General features: G+C 40.8%; 1 protein-coding gene across 1 annotated transcript; it reads left to right on the top strand.

Moving 5' to 3' along the window:
- Positions 1 to 5,791: 5,791 nt before the first annotated feature.
- On the top strand, positions 5,792 to 21,013 carry LOC311343150 (sodium- and chloride-dependent GABA transporter ine; the record flags this gene model as incomplete). Its single annotated transcript, XM_084468010.1, has 13 exons — positions 5,792 to 6,372; positions 8,833 to 8,967; positions 12,889 to 13,099; positions 13,480 to 13,612; positions 13,938 to 14,072; positions 14,243 to 14,346; positions 14,522 to 14,646; positions 15,735 to 15,847; positions 17,448 to 17,588; positions 18,303 to 18,402; positions 19,745 to 19,845; positions 20,215 to 20,382; positions 20,906 to 21,013. The coding sequence occupies exons 1-13, from the start codon at positions 6,117 to 6,119 to the stop codon at positions 21,011 to 21,013; spliced, it is 1,830 nt and encodes a 609-aa protein (XP_084324136.1). The 5' UTR covers positions 5,792 to 6,116.
- Positions 21,014 to 22,306: the final 1,293 nt, after the last annotated feature.

Below are 22,306 nucleotides of genomic sequence, written 5' to 3' on the forward strand. Positions count from 1 at the left end.
CACGCGCACACACACACACACACACACACACACACACACACACACACACACACACACACACACACACACACACACACACACACACACACACACACACACACACACACACGTAAGAGCGCCCACTTTTGTCGTTTTACAACAATAGCGCCATCTATTGTCGAAATGCGCATTAGGCAACGTATGTCCCCAAAACAGATGTAGGCAACGTCTGATATAAGTGATTTCACTCATTAACACATTCAATGAAGTATATTGGGGGTCGTTTCTAAACTTTTGTTGCTTAAAAACGTGCTTCACTTGTTCCAGATTTAGTTCCAGATTAATTTTTCAAAAATGTAAAAATAAATATATCAAAATAGAATTAGGCTATATGTAAAGTCTACATCCTAAATCGAAATCGACATTTTATATCTAAATCGAAATCTTATATATAAATCGAAATAGTATAACTGAAGCTAAATCCTACATCGAAATGCTAAATCGTACAACTAAATCTAAAACCTGAATTTAAAATCTAAATCTAAATCCCAAATACATACAGCATACAATACATACATACAACAGCTATGCTAATTTCACAGAGACAACGCTTCTCTCTCTCTCTCTCTCTCTCTCTCTCTCTCTCTCTCTCTCTCTCTCTCTCTCTCTCTCTCTCTCTCTCTCTCTTTCTCTCTCTGCTGCTTGACCCTAGCTCTGACCCTGGATTAGCATAGATCTGTGAGAAGCATGTAACAAAAATAGTTATGTGCTTGTATATAACTGTGCACATGCACAGCAAAAACGATCTACACCAATAGTACTATAATAGATCAAATGAAAGCTGACACCCAACTGAATCCAACGGTCCAAAACATAATAATGTGACTGTGTTCTGGGACTAAAACTCCACAGGCAAAAAACAATCAAGAACAAACTTCACTTTTCTTTTTTTTTTTAACCCTAACCAAAAATGATCTTGCCTTTGTTGTTTTTGTCATTAAAGTTATGTTTGGTCACATAAAACCACCAAAAACTTACAATCAAGTTTGCAATTAAACATAGCGTTGACAATCAATGTATAGCAGCTAAGGAAGGGTTTCAGAGGAAATAGGTAATTTGCGGAATTTCAGGGGGATATTAAATCTTCCAATCGCTCTAACCAAGTAAGTATCCAAATTGATTATACAACTTGTTCAACAATCTCACAGGTGTTATCTATCTTTAAGTACCAAGATTACATATGATAGCCCTTGCCGTTGTGGACAACAAAAACTCAGAAATAGGCCTAGTAATGAAGTGGTTATAATAAGTAATAGTCATGGACAGATATAGCGGTACTAAAGTTAGAATGTATTCAACGATTTCTAATGGATATTAACATTAAGTGGAGTGCGTTTACAGGTGTTGAACATGACACACCGTGCGAGATCTGCACCAGGTCCCAGGTGACTGAGCTTCTGTTAATAGGTTATGGAGTGTGTGTGGATGCTGTTAAAACCCCACACTTTAACACTTTAACAAGAGGTCAAAAAAGTACACGGTTTGAAAGATAAAGACTTTATTATCACTTGCATAGAAGTAATAACAAAACCTGAGTTGGTTTGCAAAGTACTCCAAGCACTTTTGGCATTGTTCCTTCAAAGGTGCCAGATAATGGCTCCTTTAACTTTGTGGTAACTACCTTAATACAGCGTTTAAGCTAACGTTAATGTTTAGCTTTAATTGTTCAATAAAAACGCAAAGGACTGTGAAAAGAAATAGGTGAAAAGAGCTTCAAAGACAGGAAAAGAAGAAGAACCTTGAATTGTGACAATACCTGGTTAACCTTAACATTTAAGTGAACTGAGAAATAGACTAAATTGACTATCAGGAGGTGTAATAAAATAACAATGGTATTCGCTTGGATCAGGGCCTTATGCCTCGTTGCCACCCAGCGGAGTGGTTCGGTGTGGCTCAGTCCGCTTATAGGAGTGTTTCCATTGCCAAAAGTTGGGCAGGGTCCCAAAATAAGCACGCTGCGCGGCGCCACTCTGAGTCACTCCTGTTTTCTCCTCCGTTGGGGTACCGAGCCATCTGAAATGGTGCCGAAAAGGGGGGATAAAAACAAACAAACACACAGTACCCACGAGGTACGGTAACGGTGAAAGCTTCGTTAGTTGGAGAAAATGTGCCAAGAAGAAAGATCAGAAACTGCTGGACATCCTCCATTGTTGCTCTTTGTTTAATGTATCGCGTTCTTCTTTTTCATTTAATTTATTAGCAGGCTCGCTACACTGTGTCGCGCTGCTATGATGTCACGATGCTCACGTAAACCCCGCCGTACCATAAGGGTACTGTCGGCGGTGGAAATTCCAGCCAGATTTAGCGTAACCGAGCTGTCCCGACCCGAGCCGCTCCACTCGGTGGAAACGAGGCATAAGTGCCCTGAAAATGGTTAAACCTATAGTTCCGTAATACATGAAGAGAGAACGGCTCAATACGGCTCAGGCCCACTTTTGGCGGTGGTGTTACGTCCCCCTGGTAACTCTTACCATGGCGGTCAGGGAAGATGTCCTTCCCCTGTGTGGTGGGGGAGGCGCTGCTTCCCTACTTGGGCCATTTGGCGCTTCCCTTTCTGCAGCAGGTGCACCTGAGCGACCTGATTGGCCTATAAAAGGAGGAAGACATCCAGCCTGTCGGTCTCTCGCTGCCTGCGTGACAGCAGCTGCTCCTGCCAACCCTTTTCTTCTTTATTTTGGTTTTGTTGTACATTCTCACTTCACCAGTCCATAACACACTACACATAGTTAAGCTGCCATCTACACTGATACTTAATTTCCTTGTTAGGGCCTATATTGTTAATAAATATACAAAAACTTGTTCACTGCGTGTCTCCCAATTTGTTATGTCATGCTTGAGCCATGCGGTCATAGTGGAAACGCGACCCGTGCCGCACCATTGCAGACTGAACCGACCCGCTCGCAAATCTCTTTTTCGTAGGATGGTAGGGGCAAGTACCGCCTTCTTCGCCTCTGATTGGTTGGAAGGGCTCTCCTCTGATTGGTTATTGCACAGGGAAAGCTGTCGGCTAGCCTACCACCAACCACCAGTAAACTGTGGTGTATTTTCTACCATTTGACTGACTGCAGCTGTAAAAACCTCCAAACATGTGTTTTTGTCATAGAAAACTAAAACGGGGGCACTGCCCCATCACCATCGTACAATGGTGCAAACGGTCATCAATCAACACAACATTCACTAAGTTCCTTTTAGCTGAGTAGTGCTTCATGTTCGGAATCGGGATGTTGTTGCCCGGCTGACTCTCGTGACTTCTCAGTCCTCGAGTCTTCACCTCTAAACACAGTCAGTGGCCGTTTCTGAAATGGCATACTACATACTGCTCGTATACTGATCGTGACGTAAAAGTAGTAAGTAGTATGCAGTACGTGAAAAATGTTTTTTTGCAGTATGCGACAGTTACCCGGATGATGTACTAATCGGTCAAAAAATTCTAGTATACATCCAGAGCTCACTACGTCGGATACTGTATCCCATAATGCAACGCGGCACCGCTGAACATTTAAAATAATGGCGGACAATGCGAGCGGCGAATACAAATACATAAATGTATAAATGTATAATTAGTTGTAATTAGTTGTTTATTTTGATGTGATAAGCTTTCGTATGTTTTTGTAATTGTGTGTTTTTCATTGTTAACAGAACAAATGGCTCAACCGTTTATATTTGCATACTATACTGCATACTAGGGCGGGGAGTAGTATGTAGTGCACAGTATATAGTATGTAGTATGTAGTATAGCATTTCAGAAACAGCCAGTGAACGAACGGCGACTCGCGAGTCAGCGCGACTCAGCGACTAGTGGGTGGAGCTGGGAGTCGAGTCTCGGAGAACGAACGACGACGAATGAGAGCGGCGAATCGGGTGGGTTCGTTCGTTTTAAAGAGTCGTTCGTTCGAACTGACTCGTTCGTGAACGAGCCACCACTAGTCACCCTAGGCTTCATTCATCTGTGGTAGCCTACTAAAAATGACCATGCCTTTACTTTGGTAATAATTTGGACATAATAGTTTCATTAAATAGTTTGTTAAGCAGGCAGGATGCAAGTTACGACCAACACATCTCTCGTCACCTCAGGGAGCCTTAATGGACTCTGTGTTGACTGTTAATTGCACTGCTGTGCACTGCTCTTGGAGCCTGCGGTGGAAACCTGCATTGGAATAACTGGAAATGCGCCATTAGAAGCAGCCAGGCCAGTTTTTCTACAACAGTTAGCTGAAAATTATAGGGTCCCGTCCTTCCACTCCGTTTTCACAGTTAAACACATAAATCAACTACATTTGTCCCAGTGTTTGTTAGATGTGAAATGAAGCCAAAAAAGACGCTCTCTTCCTCCGGTAACGCAGTCGTTCGCGACGCCTTTCTTGTTCGTCGTTTCTTCTATTCGCCAGGGACACTTTTTAGTCCGTAAGTTACGAGCTGTAACTAGGAGTCCATCGATCTAGCACTTTCACGGGTAGATGGTTGTGAAAACACGGGTTACGTGTTGCCTGGAACGCACCATTAGTTGCCGGTGGGAAGGTAGACAAGACACATGAGGGGAATGAGTTGATTGCAGGCTGCAGATGGAGCTGAAGGAAAAAGTCTATGGTCTGGACATCTGGTGGACAAGTGGAGAACGAACAAAATAAGGGAAAATACATGACACACAATAGTTTGATAACGAAAAATTGTCACGCATAACCGGTGCTTGAAGATAGCATCACTTTAAATTTCCTGCCCAATGCAAGTGATGCCGCCCCCGAAATGTGACTGGTTAGGAGTCTGTACGTAGGTACATCTGTACGTATTTGGCATTTCGATTTAGGATTTAGATATAAAATTGAGATATAGATATAAAATGTAGATTTAACATATCATTTTTATTGAATATATGTGAAATTGTAGTAGCCTACAATTTGGAGGGGTGCTTATTTGCTAAATCTGGAAACATTTTAGCAAAACTCGAGGTAAATCTAGTAAATCTTGTATAGCACGTTTTGAGCATGTCTTCATTGCCTCCAGCGTTGGGTGCATCCAGCGAGAAACCACTTATTATCGTCAAAATAAAGATCAGGTGGCGCATACTTCATATGTCAACCCCTTATTTATTATCGAGTCTTAGCTTATGCCTTATTACAGGTTGACAGGTAAAGGTTTCACACCTTGTTGAAACAGTGCGTGTTAAGTGTTGAAACCTGATCGTCGTATGACTGATGCCACAACTTGATCCACACACGTGTAGATTACATCGGCTCTTTTCTCCATATCACATGCACTATTTTATTTTGGGTTTCAGATCGGGATTTTATTTATTATTATGAATTGTATGGACGATTAGGAAATGTAAATTATTTGGGAGATAATGATTTTTATTTATTTATAGTAAATCAAAAGGATGTAACCAAACTTGACGGACACTGAGACAGAGAGAGAAACACAGAGAGAGAGAGAGAGAGAGAGAGAGAGAGAGAGAGAGAGAGAGAGAGAGAGAGAGAGAGAGAGAGAGAGAGAATTATTCAAATGAAATATTATTTATTATTATATATATATCGTAGGCCTCCTTTCGTGTGATGGTATACAAATATTTTTTATGCTTATAAATTGGGACATCTGTTCATTGGCATATACCCAAGTGGGCAGTGGCTGGACTTGTCATTTTTGTTCCTTTTAGCTTTCCGTACTGTCCAATTTAAAAGGGAACGCAAGCTACACGAGAGACATTATGTAGTGCTTATTACGGGGCGGGTACATGTGGGAGTTATGGAAACAGTTGTCAGCGCGGAGCCACTGGAGACACAATAGCAGTAGGGTTATGTAACATCTCGTGTTTTAATCACTAGAAAGGTCTTGCTGGATGTGGGTAGTTGACATTCACCTGTCTATGGTCGTCACCGTATCGTGTGCATCTTCTGAGGTTGTCCAAGATTTGAATGGATGAGGTGCAGCCCGGTCTTATATCATAGGCTAGTCGATTGAATCGACCGGCAGTATTCAATTGAATGCTCCATCAGCTTCTGATATCTCCCCTTTCACCTCGACCCCGCCTCTGCGGATGGTGTGTAGTACGAGTTTAGCGTAGGCTATATATAACAACACAAATGGGACTCGGAGCTGAAAACACAATATCCAGAGGCAAGGTATCAGCTGCTTCTTCTGTCGAAGTGTATCTAGATCAGACAGACGCGCTCCCGAGCACCGACCCCCGGCGGCTGGACAACACCATGCCCGAGAAGGCTGAAGAAGAACGACCCACTTGGGGTCGGAACCTGGAGTTCATCCTAGCGTCGGTGGGCTACGCGGTGGGACTCGGCAACGTGTGGCGGTTCCCCTACCTTTGTTACCGGAGCGGTGGAGGTAAGGTCGCGGTGGCCTGAACAGGTTTAACAATAAATCGAGATTTTCGAGATGAGAGGTTTCTAGAATGAAGTCCGGGGACATTTGCAAGTTTGGCCGTCCAGAGCTTATATATCGTATATCATCCTTTTTTTTTTTTTTTTTTTTTTTCATGGCAGCCTGAATGTAGTGAAGAATTGGGTAGTACATGCTCAATGAATAACTTTTAAGCTTTGGTAAACTAGCCAAAAACAGAAGGTTTGGCCCTGTTCAAAATCTTCATATTTACAAAAATCATCTATTTTTCAATCTTGGGGACTATCAATAAGCTATTTCGTATGGTTTAGTTAAAAAAATACATATATGTTTATTATCCCCAACCGTCGATGTATGTCTGTCTGTCTGTCTGTCTGGTTGACAGACAGACAGACAGACAGACATCTGGTTGAACCTGAAAAATGTGCGTTCATGAAAGGGTTATATTGCACCCTGAAAATATGACCAATCAGGTAATTCCCAAGCCGTCAGTGCTTTTCCCATAAGTCCATTAATTGTCGCCTCATCTAAAGTGTAAATTGTGTTTTCTGTGGCTCAAGATAGGGTGCTGGTCTCCCAGCCAAAATATTACCGGTTTGCACCAGGTCCTTTAGACAAGGTGTCACGATGTCTTTCTACCTTAAGTCCAACCATAACTGTGAGTCTGTTTGAATCAAAGCATCAGGTTAATTACTAGTTTTGTTACATTTCCAGTTGCTTGATTCACAGTAGGAAGTCATTGCCTCAGGAACCATCCATCTTCTCCATTCATTGATGCGTGTTAAACTTTCATCTTTATTGCCCCAGGAAATGCCTACCCTGTGGAAACTGCTGTGCCACTTGCAGCCATCTCTGCCTGTCATGGTCGTGACGCTGGAACAATCGTAGTCTTAGAAATGTGAAGTGATAATGGCTTGAATATTCCATGTGACTAAGTCATAGATTTAATCAAGATGCAATGTCATAGTACTCATGAGTCACCCCTTTCTCTTAGCTGTGACAAACATTGTGGGTGTGCCTTCATCCCAAACACATGCACAGTAACAGGTTTTCATTCGTTCATTTAGTAGTTAGCTGTTCAATTAGAATAAAACAGATTATTACAATAACTGATAATTTTTGATGGGAGTCTTTAAATCACTGTCATATATTAGACTTAAATCTTGTTAAACCTTTTTAACATATCATATATTTTTTATTTTTAAATGCATTGATAAGCTCGGTCTCAAATACATTTGCTTTTCTGAATCTAAGTCTATCCAATTCATATAACGAATAAAAAGCGCAATTCTAAACACAATACTAAAGAAGCAAATGCGATGCAGGAGAGGGCCGTTTTAACAAGCACACATGAACACTTGAACACACATGTAACATTCGTTCCGTAGCCTCAGGTTTCAACACATAAATTGCGTTTCGTGTTTGCGGCTGGAGGAATTTTTACCTAAAACAAGGAAGCTTGCAAAGACTTGCAAAACAAACCAAAAAAGAGAAGAACAACATTAGTGTATAAACATTCAATGCAACTCTGTCCTAGATGTCTTAAAGAGGCAATATCCTCTTACTCATCATGATTCAGCAAAAAGTCATGGGAAGACGTCACTTCCATGTCCCCTTTCTATTTTACAATGTTTTTTTAAAATGATATGTGTTTAATGCTCATGTTTTAATGGAAGATTTGGTGTTGGACTTTGATGGGTTTTTTTTAGTTAGTAGTCACCCTGACAACATCAGGCTGGCTGCAGTAACTCAGGAGAGGGAGCAAGTTGTATTGCTACTGGAAAGTTGCTGGTTCAGTCCTTGTAGATTTGAAATGTGGTGTGGGTGTTGGAATTGCTTGAAAGGCATGAAGGTATGAAGCTTGAAAAGGCATAAAGCTTGAAAAGCACAAAATACAATATTCAGCAAACACTTTTGTCAAAAGCAACACAGTGAGTTAAAATATCTCTCATTGTAGTCGGCATCTTGCTCATAGAGGCTGCGGACCTTAAAGTGGTTCGCGAGGTATCTCAGTCAGACAAATTGTTTAATTGTAAAGTCTTAATTGTACATCCAGAAGGGGAGTTCACTGGGCGAGTGTTCTCTTTCAAAGCTGCTTCCATTGACTTGCAGAAATACAGTTGCCTAGCTTCTGTTTGTTTACTTTCCAAAGATGTCCAATTCGATCCAATTAGTCACTTATTTTAAACAAGGGCCATCACACATTTATCTGTGATAAACGACCCAGCCAGGAGCAGCTGTTAATATAATTGCGCCTGCCATTTACAATATGTAGCCTAAAAATCATCATACGGTAACTGTTCAAGTCAATGGAAGCGGCTAACGTAAAGCGAACGCTAACTGAGCAAACTCCCCTTCTGGACGCACAATTGACCTCATCTTTAACCATGAACTTGTTGCATGCCTTAATACAATGCTTTTGCAATTGCTATTCAACTGTTTCAGGTGCCTTTCTCATTCCCTACTTTACCATGCTGCTCTTGTGCGGCATCCCTCTTCTGTTCATGGAGTTTGCTATTGGACAGTACACACGCCTGGGCCCTGTGCACGCTCTTGCTAAAATATGCCCCCTGTTGAAAGGTGAGTCACTTCAAATACAACGCTTCCTTACATGTTACAAGGGACTGTGTACAATTAGTTTCTTAGTCAGGTCACTTGATGTTCAAAACAATTAAAGAACCAATTTGTGTTTGGATATTGATTCCAAAAGTGCCGGGGCTGTTTGTGGTATTCTATCTGTTCAAATATAGGGTTATCACCAGTCACTCCCTTCTAGCCAAACTGATTAGAAACAATGCAGAAACAATAGGTACAGGTGTTTTCACCTTTAACATGGTACCTTTAACAATACAGTCATTTGCTTTGGTAAATATTTAACCATACATGTAACCAGTGTCCAAAACTGTATAGTGTTGTATTTTGTACCTGACAGAGAAGAATATCTATCAGGGTTTAACATTGGACCATACATAAAACATTAGTTATTATATATTGTATCTAAATGCAGTATTGGCAGAAACATAAAACAGAACAACAGCCCCTATGTGATATCTAAGAATTCCATTTGTGATTGTCTGCCCCACCATTTCTATGCAGAATATAACAGCAATAGCACTCTTCTGACAGTAAATCACATACAAACATACCATAAGCTCATGATCTCCAGGCAGAGATTGTTTGTTATCTTTGTTATAAGATGAGCATCAACATTATATAAACAAAAATGAAACGTGTTAATGGTAATTACATTAAAGACCGGGTAAACCAAATTCAGTATTTTTCTTCTTATCATATTAATTAGGCCTTAAATGTGTCCCTCAAAACATGTAAAAAATATTTTTCCCATTCATCATTTCCTTGAGGAGCTAGGCCTCAGAGAATGTTCTGTGTGCAGGTTTAAAATGGGCGGGTCTACATCGATGACCGCTTTACGTAAAGCGGTCATACTCACATAAACCCGCCCCCTGCTGCCCTCTAGGTATAAATACATTAACCGCGCACTAGCATTCTGTGGTTTCACCCGTCTATGGTTTTACCGCTCACGAGTCTGGTTTGAATTGTCAGTTTGCAGCTAGCTTGCCCGTTATGCCTCTTCAACCTCGTTGGTGCATCTTCCCTGGATGCCACAGTGGGAAACGTAACGTTAACGGTTCGTTTACTTTATTTAAGTTTCCGACCGAAGACGGTCTCTCTCCGGTGATGGGCGTGGTTTCCTGGCCTGCAGCGCACACGCCCCCACCGTCCTGAGCCAGGGATTACTGCTCATTTTTCATCAACTTTGAAGCATAATTTTATATACTTCGCGATTTTTTTAGCCCTTCAAATTTGGCAGGGTGGTTAATAATATATTTTCCTGTGGTATTATAAACTCAAAACCCATAATTATTCTTGGTTTACCCGGTCTTTAAATGGAGACTCTTTATGCTCTATCTGTCATACATCTTGGTGGACACTCGCTATAGGGCAGATTTCGAAGTAGCTTTTAATGTTATCATGAAATCATCCTAATCAACGTGGTTCAATATGTATTAGTTATATAGAAAGATATTGATATCAGTCATCATTGTTCTGTCTGAACTTGGGGTATTGCCAAAAGCTACTTGACTAAAAGGAAGGGAAAAGACAAGTCCTTCCGATCAGAAAGACTATTACGACCAAGCACACATTGTCCTACCAGGACTTTGATATCTTCTTTCTTTTTCTTAAAGTTCGGAATAAATGAATGTTTTATGAACAATGTTTGGAAACTTATGTTTGGTTTCCAGCAACTGAAAAATGCATCACTTTCAAAAGATCAGTTGATGGCTGAGAACCTGTTGGAAAGTTGTCGGTAGAATCATTACCTATTTCGCCTAGGCATGTCTAGATACATTTAGATCAGAAATTGAGCGTTGTGAACTCACAACGCTCTGTTATCATTGTTAATCCAAAAGTCCCCATACAATGATACTCTTTTACCAGCAACGCCATCACTGTAGGGCGTAAGTCATGCACACACCCCATGCACATAGAACCAAATTAGCACTCACAGTCATATGGTCAGATATGATGTACTTTCCCAACCTAACAAGAACACAGCCATCAACATGTACCTCCTTATCCCCATTCTAAATTGATGTGGCTTTCTATCTCTTGCTAACAAACCATTTTTCTCCATAGTTGTTTCTCCTTTGAGACAGAGATATTCTACCCGGTCAAAACGTATTGGTTCCGACCCTTGATTAATCCAATCATTTGTGCCTGGTTAATTCTCTGTGCTAGCAAATGGACAAAAGCAGGTAGTTATTTCTGCATATATTTTTTTTAATGTATTGTATCCATGCATTATACATGTTGAAGGCTTATATTTGATTCACATGATTATTACTTGTAACAAAATGCATTGTTGGTTTGTAATTCATGAAAAGTGTTTCAATTTGGAAGGATTTGAAGGTTTGTGGTCATATGGCAGATCCAAAAATCGTCTGTTCTCAGTGAAGCCTGTTTTTACAAATTGGAAAAGATGACAATGCAATTCAAATATATTAATATATCAAGAATTGTATGGGTAATATTATGTAGGTCCTAATACTCAATACCTAATACTCTTCATAGACTGATTACGGTGGATGACACTTTGGTTCTTTGGTGACGGTTATGTTTATGTGTAAAATCACCTAAGGAATAGTTATTCTAAGGCTGCTAATTACTAGACTGGAACGAAGGTGTCTAATCCTCTAATGGTATCCCATATATCCCATGGTATGTTGTTATAGCAGCCATGATCAAAACATCAACCTCCAAACTTTATTTGTACTTTGTCTCACAGTAGCCCAATGTGTAGTAATTCACATGCCATATAAATTAGTACAGAATTGTACCTAAATTACCTTGTAGCTCTGTCTACGTTGTTTGAAAAAATATGTTTCAATGCAAGCTTATTTACCCTTCAGACACTAAGGCCAATTAGAATGCTTGACTACAGACAGGAATCCACTGCTTTAGTTGCTAAGCTGCTACCCCTGTCTTAACTAAACTAACTGGCTTGTTACGTGGGTCCAAAAGAACAAACTGTTGGACAGAAAAAAAACAAAAAACATTACCCCACCTACAGTGTCTGGCGGCTCCGCATATTGGATCGCCTCAATGTGAACAACACAGTGATCACAAAGGGCAGGGAGCCTGCCGTGGCCTGTGGAGAGTTGGTTCTGGCTAATCTTGGAGCTCAGGGATGGGTTTAGTTAGGGGCGCGATCATTATGCTATCGTAGAGCTTGTTTTCCACTTACCCCTTCCTCTCTAAATCCAGCAACGTAGGGGCCAATGGAGCGGGGCATTCCTGCCTTTCATTATTCAACGAGGAAAATATTTTGATAGCAGGGCCACATTTTCGGGATACTTTAAATTCGGTGTGCTGTGTGTTTTCATCTAGGAATTGGGTCAAAAGCTGACCTAAGGTCATGCCTAATGGATAAACAACGTTTGAACTTATTCCAAAATCACAATGGTTGTTTATTTGGAATGTTAACAAATTAAAAAGATTTTACTTTTGATTTATTGATGGCCGTTGGGATGTCAATTGAATTTCGTATGACCAAAGAATGCTTCCAAAATAAAATGTCTACCCTAGCTTTAAGGGCACGCAGGAAAACTGTTGAACTTGAACTTGAAAGCGGCTATATGACATAATGTAATTACCCGAGAGGGAAACCATTTTATCATTCTCACACATGTAATATAATCTTTAACAGACTGAAATAACTTCTTTAATTGCTTATCATTCATACTCAATTACTTAAGATAATTTATTGATGACTTGATTGATGATCACATTCATCATAAATGACTCAGAATTTACTCTAAACGTCCACCCTAAATAACCCTTTTCCACAGCCAGGTAAAACAGGATGTGTCCATGAACAGTGAATTTGTGTCAAATGCCCACATATTGTGGAATAGCCAATCACGTGCATGGAATCTTACCAGGCTTTCCCCCCGCCCTCCTCCTCATGTCGATGCACAGGTGTGGGTGTGGCCACCACCGTCATATCCTTCTTGATGTGTACATACTACAACGTCATCATTACCTGGGCATTGTATTACTTCCTCAACTCCTTTTGGACGACCCTGCCCTGGCAGACCTGCAACAATAGCTGGAATGCTGTTGAGAACTGCTCAAGTGGTCTCCATGGCAACGCCTCCAACCTGCAGTCGGCCAGCCAGCAGTTCTTTGAGTGAGAAATGGGTCTTGTCTATGTTTATCCAACGTTTTGTTTAGTCACTGAACTGATAATGGGTGTGGGAGAAAGATTCCTCCACCCTAAGATGGGCTTGTGGCTAGGGTGTTTAACAAAAAGCCAAAAAGTTCAGAGTTCAAACCCCAATGACCACAGCCTACATGCATCTATGAGTAAGATACCTAATTGCTATCTGCTCATTCATGGGTAAAAAAAACCCCCACAGATTAAATAGGTTGGTTTGGATGTCTGCTAAATAGCTTAATTACAATTCCACGATACAAGTTAAGAAGGATCAAACGCATGTTATTTTCCCGGTCGTTTATAAAACAGCTGTGAACAATTTCCGTATTTTCATACATGTTATCTCTCTCAAGTCGCAAGCTTTTGGAGAAGACGGACGGCATTGAGGAGGCTGGTGGTGTCCGCTGGGAGCTGTTTGGCCTGCTTCTCATGGCCTGGGCCATCGTCTATCTGTGCATCTTCAAGGGCGTCAAGTCTACCGGCAAGGTCAGAGCCACGTCTCCATCAGTCTATGACCTGATACACATTGTTTCTTACATACAATTTCATGCTAATAACAAGATGTTCGTATTGTCATTATTATCATCACAATTATTATCAATATTATTAATAACAATGACACAATTATTATTGTATAAACCTTTGCTGATATTATTATGGTAATATTTCTTAAGATAATTGACACTTATTTGGACATTGTTTTGCATATTTTCTTCACACATTGCTCTTCAGAAGAAAGACGTTGGGCTATCACTAACAGAGAACAATGCACACACGTGACAGCTGCTTCCCCTTTGTTGGTGTCGAGCAGGTGGTGTACTTCACAGCCCTGTTCCCGTACTTTGTGCTGTTCGCTTTGTTAATAAACAACGTGCAACTCCCTGGAGCAGTCAATGGCATTCTCTACTTCCTGACCCCTGTCTGGGGAAAGCTGTTGGAAGTCCAGGTGAGGTGTTTGATCTGTTTAACTCTGTTTTGAGCCTCTTTGGTACCCTCTTTCTTTGAGTAGTTGAAGTTGGTGCCCTAGCATGTGACGCTGTAGTCCACAGCAATGACTTCCTTGGGCACCATGACCGCATCATAAAACGGCTCGACCTTCCGTGTCCCCTGTGGCAGGTGTGGGTGAACGCCGCGGCCCAGGTGTTTAACTCCATCGGTATTGGTTTTGGCACCATGATCTCCTTGGCTAGTTACAACAAGTTCAACAACAATATACTCCGGTACGTTGATTTCAGGCCGATAGTAAACAAACCAGTTATTTTCACAAACTGAATTTGTTTGTGTGTGTTTGTGATGTAGTGAAGAAAATATGTATCACAAAGATACAAAAATACTCAATATTACATGTAAATAATATCCAACTGTGTTGTTTTTTTTCTTAATTCCTTCCTTTAGGGACACTCTGATCGTTGCACTCACTAATTCGGCAACGAGTATACTAGCTGGATTTGTGATATTTTCCGCCATCGGCTACATGGCTCACGTCCATAACCTGCCGGTGGATGACATTGCTACAGACGGTGAGTGTGAAGAGAGAGAAACCGAGTTGTTGGGAAATGTGTTTGCTCTTGATGGGCCTCTTTCTCAAAAGCAGGTATTCTATTGTCTCTGTCTTCTCACATTGGGATGGTTTTCAGCAGCTGCTGTTGTCTATAGCTAAAACTGTAGCTACAACTCAAGCTACTAGATTTTGCTAATGGGAAACTGACAGATTTGAGTAATGGTTTTCATTAAAGATTAAGTACAACTACACTGGAGACGGAACAAGAGCTAGTAAAGCATCCACTCCAACTGAAAGAAAAATGAACGTAACCAGATATTGCTTTGAAAATAGAAACCTGCGTGAGGCTGCAAACAGACATTAGAACCCCCCCCCCCAAAAAAAATGAACAAATGGTTTTGTTCCGAGTAGAGAAAGAATACTTTATATTGCTCCAAAAGGGTTCATTTTCACCAGTAAAAACACCTGTGTTTATCTTTTTCGAATGGCATCAAGGCGCCAAGTGTTTAAACTTTTGATCAAAGCAAATGCTATTTAGCTCTGTGAAGATGTGTGAGCAGGACGCACATGAAAGCACAAGAATGGATTATCAAGGTCTGGGTGTCAACTGCATGCTTCTTTTGTTCTGCTCAAGGCCTTATGTTTAAACCCACTAATTATTGATCAGCTGACGATCTTATTTTCCGCACCCGTCTCAGTGTAACATTTCCGGCGTTCTTTGTGTACGTCATTTTGGTTGTACGGTTTTGTATTTCTTTATTCTGCGGGTTCAACACCTCCGCTCTGGTAACCGTTCTCTGGTGTGATGTCTCCTTCAGAGCCAGGGGTTGGGTTTAACTATGTCTAAAGGGAGTTCTCAGTGTGTCTGTGCTCCCTTTTAGCTGTGACTGAAACGGCATCTGCATCTGGGTCTTTCTTTAACTCTGTCTGTAACAGTATATTTACCCGTGTCTGTGCGGTGTATCTTAAACTGTGTCTGTTGCTTGGTCTTTAACTTGGTTTGTGCGGTGTCTAAAGATGTGTCTGAAACTATTTCTGTGCCTGTGTCTTCTGCGCTGCAGTGTTTAGAGCCTGGGGTTTGTGACCGTGTCTGTGCTGTGTTTCTAGGCCCTGGCCTGGTGTTTGTGGTGTATCCTGAGGTCTTCTCCACCATGCCGGTCCCCCAGTTGTGGGCTGCACTCTTCTTCCTGATGCTGCTTTGTCTCGGACTTGATAGCCAGGTTTGTGTGTGTGTGTGTGTGTGTGTGTGTGTGTGTGTGTGTGTGTGTGTGTGTGTGTGTGTGTGTGTGTGTGTGTGTGTGTGTGTGTGTGTGTGTGTGTGTGTGTGTGTGTGTGTGTGTGTGTGTGTGTAGCTCAGTGGATCCCAACCTTTTGGGGCCACATTAGTGGTTAAAGTTGTTTGCACATGCCAATCATCAAAGCGTCATCCTGTATCAGCCCAAAATCCAACACTATTTCAAAACGAAAAAAACGGTTTGGGCTAAGGGTTCTGTCAACTTTGGGATACTTTTTTTAGGTAGCCTACCGTCGTTGTGTGTGAGTGTCATAATGAGCGATGTTGTCTATGAAATGCGCCACACACCGTGGCGTTATACTACAGTGTCCGAGACAAGGAAGCATAACCGTCTCTGAGACGTGTTACGCCCCATTCTAGGGGCCTAGGATGGAACATGAAAAACCCCCTTCTTCCCCAACTCCCAAGTAGCCACGAGCACACGTGTTGTTCTGTTTTAACTGAATACAGGATTTATTCACACAAACACTATCAAAGTAACTAAGGTAGGCTTCAGGGTGGACCCAGGCCAAAATAACAAACAAAACTTTCCTATCTGAAACAAAAGAGACTCTAACCTAAGAAAACAAATGACAATCAAATCAGCTCCCTTTCTCATGAAAACAGGAGGAAACAATACAAACTGAAATGGCAGTCCACCCCTACTATTAAAACAGAAACTTCTAAACTAAAATACAGGACATAAGAACACGTGTGGCTTGTGGGGAGAGGAGGAGGATGGAAGTGCTGGCTTGTCCACGGTGGCCATCTTGACTCCTTTTATTCCTGCCTCGGCCAATCACCGTCCCCAGCCGAAATGAGTGGACCAATCCCCACCCGGGAATGGCACATTCCTATTTACATAAGAGATTGACAGGAAACACAAAGCCACACACACAAACACAACAGAATACAAAAACTACGACCACAGTCGGAACATCAAAAATCGACCGCTGTCCAGAACAAGCTCCACACATTTGCACATCCACACCCTCCTTGGCGTTGTACTACAGCTGTCTGAGATGCTTAACCCTCTCCAGGAGGCAACCATCAACAACCAGCTGCCCAGATGGAGCTCCACACATCCGCACACACCTCATCGTCGTCTGTGTCCCATGGTTGTGACGTCGAAGAGTATACTAACAGGCACTTTGACATCACGAAAGGAACCCCCACTGAGTAGTGTGGAACGTTCACAAACTGCTCTACCTCCTGAGACACATTGCCACGTGTAAAACAAAAACAAAACCATGTCTGGTTCACTTGCCCTTTTAAGACTGTGTATATATAGAGCATATATATAGTGCTTTTACACAACCTTTAAACCTTGGTAAAGCTTAAAAATATAATGGAAGTCAGCAACCTACAACACCATTTGCACATTAGGTGACACCAAGGTTGGTAAAACAGTGGTCCAGCAAGTGATGCAAGAATTGTAAAGAGAATTTCACAACCACTTAAAAAGCATATTTTTTATATTGATACAAAAAGACGAAGAAGCAGTCCATCCATGTTCTTTACAACACTGTAACAACCCTGCCCTACAGTTCTCCATGGCGGAGGTGGCCGTCACCTACATCATGGATGAGTTTGGGGCCAAGGTGCTGCACATCTTCAAAAGGAGGGAGCTGCTGGTGCTGGCCGTCTGCTCGGTGTGCTTTCTCTTCGGCATCCCACACATTAATAGGGTGAGCTGAAGGTCAAAACCCCTCGTCTCCTCCTCATCCACTTAATCGGTGGAGGTTAGGGTAAGGGTTAGGGTTAGGATTGAGCATTACAATCTGGGTTTGGCCCTTTGAGCACAGAACTTGTGCTCCAGGGTCAGGGTTAGGATTAGGGTTGGGATTGGGTTGAGCATTACAATCTGGTTTGGCCCTTTGAGCACAGAACTTGTGCTCCACCGATATGAATGAGTCGTTTTTACATTAATTTTATCTATAGCTATATTCTATTTTAAATTAAATGAAATAAATACTATATTATTTACCCGCTGATCCCAAACCATTGAAATAGAAAGACAAATAGAAATTGGTTGAGATTTGATACCGTTATAATGCTTTTTTTATCCACAAAAGATGCAGCTCCCCCTTAACTTGTAGGTAAAAGAGCCAAAGGCCAATGCGCCATTATCAATATGTATTTATTAAACTAGACCCGTAATCAGTGTTATGAGCGCACCTTTGTTTGTCTTGCCATGACGCACGTGTGAAAAGGAGCTTTGGATGGATTGTGTATCATGCGCATTGACGTGTTTTGTTCCACTTAGGATGGAATTTTGGGTACTTCCGTTGTTGTTGGTTATGTTGTTGTGTATTGCCAACTGTTGTATGGATTTACAAATGCCCCTTGAAACAAATAAAGAGCTGTGCTATTCTCTCTCCATCTCACTGTGTCTCTCTCAGGGTGGCATCTATGTGTTCCAGCTCATGGATCACTACACTGCTGTGGTCTCCCTGATGTTCCTGGCCTTCTTTGAAGTGTTGGCAGTGTGTTGGATCTTTGGTACCTTCACATTCGTTCATTCTCATCATTTTTCTCACTCTCTCTCGCTCACTGGCTCTCTCTCTCTCGCTCTCTCTTAAAGGTGAACCCATTGTTTTTATTTTGGTTAGGTTCACTTTTAATAAAAAGTTGGAGTTAATGACATGAAGTCCCACACCAGAGCTAAAATCGGTTCAGAAAACCAAAGCTTTTGAAAGGCATTTCAACTCCACCAACTATTGCGATACCCGTGGATAACGTGATCAACCAAGGAAAAGCAGATCTATATAAAGGTCTTAATATATGTCTATATATTCTGCTGAAGTGCACACACAGCTTGTGTGATGATGATGATGATGATCATTTGTCAGAAGGATTTACACTGCTAAAGAGACTAATAACTGTGAGACTAATATCTGAGTTAGTCAGTGGCAAAACAAACGCATTCAGTGGACAGACATTGACAGGCCTCTATTGCTCCATAGGCAATGGCTGAAGCTCTCTAGCTCAATGCTGCACCAAGTTTGGAGTTGCCCTTTGAAGACTAGCTTTTAGAACTGTTACTATAATTACAAAACATCTCAACTCACTGATTTTGCAGAATAGAGCAGTGAGAAACATTGAATATATTCAATATTCACATTCATTGTTTCTTGAACTAATAACTAGTAAATAAAATAACTTAAACTAGTAAACTAAATAATTAGTTTGTTTGTCTAGCTTTTTATGGGTGGGTCCCAGTGGTTCCCAACCTTAGATTTTTGGCGTACCACTAAATTGCCATCAAGACCTTCAATGGACCACCTCATATGCAAACGGTAACATATTTATGCAGTACACAGTGCCAGGCTGAGCAAATAGTGCCCTCTCTATACACAATTATTACTGCAAGAAAGGCCATGGCCAGGTGGAAACAGTTGAAGGAAATCCCAGCAACGCTGCTTATGCCCTGAGTGGGTTTATTTAGCAAAGACAAATGAAGACAAAACATTTATGGAAAACATTACAATGGAAAACATATGATGGGATGCACAAAGCGACAATAATTTTTTTATAATAGCAAGCCATAATACTATATTGACTTGATATACTTGATATACTATATATATATATATATATATATATATATATATATAATTTGATCTATTACTGTAAATTTGTCTATTTCAAGAATAAAATCCAAGCGTAAGTAAGCATAATACAGGTTGAAAAACTCTGGTATAGCCATTCAGGTTCTCTCTCGCTCTCTCTCTTCTCTTACTTTTTTATATTCTTGTTCATTTATTTATTTATATATTCATTTATATACATGTGATTTGACTTCAAAGTAACCATTCCAACACCATGTATTTATTTGTTTCAGGGGTGAGTCGAATCTCCACCATCATAAGGAGGATGCTTGGCAAAGACCCAAACCTCTTTTTCCGTCTAAACTGGATGGTGGCCACCCCCCTTCTGGTGCTGGTGAGTCATTTATTAGCTCATTTACCATTTCCATCACTTCAGGTTACATAGATTAACACGAGACTAGATCATATCATCAATATTGATAGTGCACTAATGAGAAGAAGATAGGATAGCCTAGTCAGGTTTGGTTGTTTGACTCCTAGCCAAAAGGCTCAAACCCCGTAATCCACAGTATACCATGTCAGCGTCCCTGAGCACGAAGCCTCACCCCTACCTCCTCAATAATGTCTCCAGTTCAGTAGCTTATTGTCCCTGAATGGGAAAATGTTCCGTAGCCAGGGACACAATACAGAAACAAAGCACACACTGTGGGGCTGTGGATAAGCGCGACGTCACGCCTCAATAGTAAAAACAACGCAATCGCAGGTCATCCTGATGTCCAGCATCGCGCAGTACAGCCCGGCGCGCTACGGCAAGTACATGTACCCTGCCTGGGCGAACGTGGTGGGCTGGGGGATCTCCCTGCTCTCCATCGTGTGCATCCCCCTGGGAGCCCTGCAGGAGATCTGGAGGAACGAGGGCTCCTTGCTTCAGGTAACCACCGCAGCCACGCCCACGCTCTTCACTCTCTCTCTCTGCACCCATCTGCTTCTACTTCCACTTACATCAGCACGTCTGTAAGGAGCCACATGGTGCCACCCAGAGGTGTGTGACTGGCCTGGCCCCATTTTGCTTTTCCATTGCGTGACTTGAAATAAATTTATTTTCCTGAGTTTCTCGTCTGTTCTAATTCCTATAATCCCCTTAATGTTGGTGTCTCTGCATGGACCTGCGTTGTGTGCCAATTGAATGGGAACCAGCTTAACCATGACTTTGAACCTGTAATATTGGTTATCATATATGTCAGCAGTCTACCCTTTGTGTGTGTGTGTGTGTGTGTGTGTGTGTGTGTGTGTGTGTGTGTGTGTGTGTGTGTGTGTGTGTGTGTGTGTGTGTGTGTGTGTGTGTGTGTGTGTGTGTGTGTGTGTGTGTGTGTGTGTGTGTGTGTGTGTTACTGTATGTGTATGTTATGTATGTATGTATAATTGGTCTGAAACCTCCATTTAACACTCTGCAGAGAATAAAACATGCACTGAAGCCAACAATAGACCTGGATGCTGAAGATGACCATCCAGAGGAGAAGAAATTAAAGTTCCCATTGATAGCCATTAATAGCCATGACTAGACCAGTGGTGAGCCAAGCTGTGCTCACCACTGAGGGTTGGTATGCATCAAACATAGTTTTAATATGTTCTTCAACTGGCATCTATATGCAGAGGGCTCAATTTACATTACTTTTTTCATAAGTTTTTAGGTTATGGGTCATTTGGTTTTAGGTTTCTATGGAAGTAATGTAAACTTTTTGGTAGGATTCTTATTTTCATTTGAAAAATATATTGAATGCCATTTGTCTATATATACAGTATATATATATATATATATATATATATATATATATATATATATATATATATATATATATATATATATATATATATATATATATATATAAGCTAATTGAAACAATTTTAATTTTTTCCATGCCGTTTTGACTACCGAGTTGTCCTTTAACAGATACATTAGGTCAAGGCTTAGCCTTCTGAGTCGTCTTTTATATTTCTTTTGTACTGGGCGTTTCACCACAAGGTTGAGTTTGAGCCAATTAGGGAGCCTTTAATCTTGTGCCATGACGTTGAATTGGCCTAACAGGCAGGTAATCCAGGAGATTGCCCCCTCTGCTTTTTTTTCATTTGTTTTGCACCTTCACATGATCCATGACCTGGTTCTGGTCTGTGTCTTCCAGGGTTCCTTGAAGAAATTAGCACTGAATATTGTTTTGAATACTCCCATCTGTGTGTGCAAAGGTCAAACAATGTCTCTAAAATGTGTTATACCAAAGAAATTATGTTAAAAAAAAAAAAGTATGGTTCTGAATTTTAGAATTTATAGAATAACATTGGGATCACTGTACTACTGCCGATAGATTACGTTTTGGATAAACCGTGAAATGGTAAGCCTTATGGCCATTTACTCTGTGTTACTATGGCACAACATGATAAATAAGTATCTCTTTAGAGCATATTATAATTATATTTAAAATATTATAAACTAAAGCTGAGTGCAATTTTGATGCAAGCCTTTTCTTTTCAGTACACATTTTTGAAAAACCTACGTTCGCTGCTTAGGAGTTTATATTCACTAAGTGCCTTAATTCTAGAATATTGATCTTTTCATACATACCTGAATGTCAATATTTAGTAAATATTTAATCAAATATGATGGAATATTGAATGTGTTTTACGTGTTTGATTTAGTTTTTTGTAATCAAAATGGATTTTGGAGTTTTGACTGGGTATAAATGAACATGTTTACTAATTTACTTTTCAAAAGATGTTTGTTTTTTATTATTTTACTATGTATAAAGTAAGCTGTTTTTAATTTCATTTTCTTATTATATGAGCATAATGTATATGAGCCA

Source organism: Micromesistius poutassou (assembly GCF_964030765.1).
Source record: "Micromesistius poutassou genome assembly, chromosome: 5".
NCBI classification, from domain to species: Eukaryota; Metazoa; Chordata; class Actinopteri; order Gadiformes; family Gadidae; genus Micromesistius; species Micromesistius poutassou.